General features: G+C 39.1%; 1 protein-coding gene across 1 annotated transcript; it reads left to right on the top strand.

Annotated features, from left to right (window-relative positions):
- The first annotated feature begins 265 nt into the window (after positions 1 to 265).
- Positions 266 to 3,640, top strand: LOC122747490 (60S ribosomal protein L39-like). The gene is made up of 2 exons (XM_043993476.1): positions 266 to 427; positions 3,512 to 3,640. The coding sequence occupies exons 1-2, from the start codon at positions 266 to 268 to the stop codon at positions 3,638 to 3,640; spliced, it is 291 nt and encodes a 96-aa protein (XP_043849411.1).
- The last annotated feature ends 638 nt before the right edge of the window (positions 3,641 to 4,278 follow it).

Below are 4,278 nucleotides of genomic sequence, written 5' to 3'. Positions count from 1 at the left end.
AATGCCCAAAGACTGGTGCTGAAGTTTCTAATTTAAGGTGACCACAATTTAGATTTTAAACATCACACAGGACTCCCCCCCAAAAAAAACCCCACCTTCATAACAGCATTCTTTCCTTTTGAGGAGAGGTTAACAATATCTAAATTTAATACTTACCCCCAAGTTCCACCCTCTACAGAGTCTCTAATATCGAGCTTCCACCAGTCTTTCTCCCTTTTTGCCTGTCCAGCCATCATAGTGGAAGCTTGGTTGTCATCTCATCATCATGTCCTCTCATAAAACATTCAGAATCAAGAGGTCCCTAGCTAAGAAACAGAAGCAGAACCATCCCATTCCTCAATGGATTCAAATGAAATCTGGTAATAAAATCAGGTACAACTCAAAGAGGAGACACTGGAGGAGAACCAAACTCAGACTACAAAGAATGGCCCGAACAACAAAAGACATTCTACCCCAAGACCACCTCCCCCCTGCTTACCATGCCATCCATCCATCCAACCATTCATCCATCAATCACTCAATCACTCAATCACCTCATCTATCTACCTCAGTTTCCTTAATAATAGTAATAATAATAATGATAAAAGATAGATAAATGAATGAATAAACAAACAAAAACAATCAAATAAATAAATGGGTGAACAAACAAACAAGCAAATAAATAAATAAATGGTGGCACATACCTCCCAGGATTGTTGTGAAGATAAAATGATATAGTATTTGAGAAGTGCTTATCACAGTACCTGGTACATAGTAAGTACTAAATAAATGCTTGTTCCTAGTTGTGGTATATCATTGTAATGGAATATTACTGTGCTATAAGAAATGATGAGCAGAATGATTTTAGAAAAACCTGAAAAGACTTACTGAACTGATATACAGTGAAGTAAGCAAAACCAGGAGAACATTGTACACAGTAACAACAATATTCTATAATGAACAACTGTGAATGGCTTAGATATTCTCAGTAATACAATGATCCAAGAAAATTCCAAAGGACTTATTATGGAAAATGCTTTCCACATCCAGAAAAATGAACTGTGGAATTGGGATGCAGATTGAACCATACTATTTCTACTTTTTCTTCTTTTTTTGAGGTTTTTTCCCCTTTTGTTCTGTTTCTTCTTTCACAACATGACTAATGTGGAAATATGTTTAATGTGATTGTACATATATAACCTATATCAGATTGCTTTCTGTCTTGGGGGGGAGGGAAGGAGGAAAATTTGGACTCAAAATCTTATAAAAAACAAATTCAAAACTATACTATTAAGATTGGAAAAAATGAACCAAGACAATTTCAAAGGATTTAAGATAAAAAATGCTATCTACCTCCTGAGAAAGAATTAATGGCATCTGAATACAGAAGGAAGCATACTATTTTTCACTTTCCTTCTTTCTTTAGTTTCGGTTTTCTTTCACGAAATGAATAATATGGAAATGTTTTACATGATTGCACATGTATAACCTATATCAGATTGCTTACCATCTCAGGGAGAGGGGGAAGGAAGGGAGGGAGGAAAAAATCCTGTCTGTGTGTCTATTTGAAAAGGAAAAAAAAAAGAAGCTATTTACAATTAGATTTCAAAACACTCTGAAAGAGGAACCATCAAAAGAAAAAAAAAGTCCACCTCTATACTGAAAAAAATAATCTTTGTTGTTTTTGATTATTTGACATTTTGTTTATTGACTCAGACACCCATTAAAGTTCTGTCTTAGATACTACTCTATTATTCAGTAATCTTACTTGGCATTTTCTCAGTTGTCATCCTCCTCCTCTTTGCTCTCTTTGCAATATTTGTTACTATGGACCTAGACACTCTCCCTTTTCTTGGTCTACCCTCTGGAATAATACTCAACTCAAATTTGTATGCTGAGTTCCATGATGGAATGATTATCCCAGTTTCAAGATACTCTGAGCTGGCACTCCTGAAACAATAGCTCATAAGCCCCCACCTGTCCATTCACCTTAGTCTGAGAGTGTACACAATTAGTTCCAAGGAAAGGCATTTACTGAGATATTATCATAACAATGCCTCTAAAACATTCTCTTCCACAAATATACACATAGTTACTAGAAAGAGTGAGAACACCCAGAGTATGCTAGTAAGGAAATTGTTTGTACTTCATTCTCAGAGAGGACCGTGAATGACATCAGGGAGGTGATGTCATGACTTGCAGTGAATTGGATTTAAGTGAGGGAGGGCTGTGCAAAGTCACCAACCTCACTCTCTCCTCCAGAGCCATCTGGGTTCAGTGGTAATATACATATCAGGACGAATGGAGATGGCCCTGGATGTTTAAGGCAATTCCCATTACACAATTGCCAGGGTCACACAGCTAGTAAATATTTGAGGTCAGATTTGAACTCAGGTGCTCCCAACTTTAGGGCCAGTGCTCTATTCACTGCACCACTTAGCTGCTCCAGTAAAAAGGCACTCACTTAGGAAACAGATGCGATCAAAGAGACTAATGGCTCTGTTGCTGTAGGGCCCCAGTGTCCTTTCTCTCCTTATGTTATTCTGCTGATAACCTTCCACCCCGGGTATAGCTTCTCCAATAGGCAGGCATGAACTCCACTGGGATACAAGCTTCTGCTCCTGGATGAGCAGTGTCTCCCACTGATATATAGTAAGTTCTTAATAAATGCTTATTAGCTTGCTTAATAAATGCTTATTGACTTGACAGGGAAGAGTGCCACTGCAAGATACTATAGCCAATGCAGGGGTAGGGAAGAAAAATTCCTTTTCTCCCAAAGAGAACCCGAGTGATTCGTTTTCAGAGTGGCATTTAAATGTTGCACCAACTCTGGACTCAGGAAGACCTGAGTTCAAATCCAACCTCAGATATTTAATAGCTATGTGACCCTGGGCAAATCACAACCTTAGTTTCTTCATCTGTAAAATGTTAAAAAATAATAATAATAATAGCACCTACCTCCCAGGGTTGTTGTGAGGATCAATTGAGATAATGATTGGAGAGTGTCTGGCACATAATAAGCACTATATAAATTTAGCCATTATTATTATTTTTTCCAAAACTGGCTCTTTTTAACCCAGATTCAAACCTCAGAGAGTCTGACTCCAAAAAGAAGGAATTAAGCTTTTTATCACACTCTTCAGTTTGTTGTCCCCATTCCAGAGTTAGTGGGAAAATTCTTGAATAAAGCTTAGGTTGGGCTCATTTTTCCTCCTTAACAGGATTTGGTCTAGACAAATATTCAACATACAAAGTAAATATCTGGTATAGGACAGTCATCTATTTTCTCCACCACAAAAGAAATGCTTAAAATACAAAAGGCCAACAAGCTCACATTAACAAACACTTAAAACACGAAATATTCTGTGGGAAATGAATAAATATTTCCTCTTTTCTTGGACCTGTGCTCTCTGCACAACTCACAAGTCTGGATCTTCTAGCAAGTAAGGTCATAGCTTGGATTCTCTTAGTCTTTTTAGCTGCATCCTCTTACTGACAATTTCTCTTGAAGATGGTGCATCTTTCCCCCCAGAAAGCAGCGAAACTGCAGGAAATATCTCTCACTGGGCAACCAACACCAGCTTGGGAACTCTTCACCTCTAGAACTCATGAGGTAGTACCAAAGCTGGAAATGTACATTTTCAAGATGGCTGTTTGGTGATGTGGGCTCACTAAAGAAATGAAACAGAAGTGGCAGCCAGGGACCTGAGGTCCAGCTTCAGACTGACCTAACCAAGCACATATTCTTTTTTGTTCTTTTTGGTGAGGTAATTGGGGTTAAGTGACTTGCCCAGGATCACACTAGTAAGTGTCAAGTGTCTGAGGTCGGATTTGAACTCAGGTCCTCCTGACCCCAGGGCTGGTGCTCTATCCACCCAAGCACATATTCTTGAGGCTGTGTGTGTGTGTGTGTGTGTGTGTGTGTGTGTGTGTGTGTGTGTGCATACACTCACTGGAGTATGCATGAGCACATGAACTCACCTAAATGTAGTCACCTTTGCTGCTCCCTTCACTGGAAGTCCAAGGGAGCATGGGCAAAGTTCCAAACCACAAATCTAAAAGAAAGGAAGAGATAAAAAGCTATTTCTCCTCAGATCCTCTTCTAATTGAAAGAAGGGTTCTTTCTACCTCAGGGGCCAGTCCTATTCAAAACAGCTCCCAATCATGGGGACACAATAGCAATAACTAGGAGGTGCTGCTTCTACAAATAATTTGCAAGGGGACAAAGCATGTGGCTCACAGGAAGGTTATAGGTCATGTGTTCGGCCCTCCTTGCTCTGCTTCTGCTTTCTGGACTTT

The sequence above is a fragment of the Dromiciops gliroides genome, chromosome 1, assembly GCF_019393635.1.
Source record: "Dromiciops gliroides isolate mDroGli1 chromosome 1, mDroGli1.pri, whole genome shotgun sequence".
NCBI classification, from domain to species: domain Eukaryota; kingdom Metazoa; phylum Chordata; class Mammalia; order Microbiotheria; family Microbiotheriidae; genus Dromiciops; species Dromiciops gliroides.
Note: the sequence above shows the minus strand (reverse complement) of the source record. Positions and strands in the feature narration are given on the sequence as shown.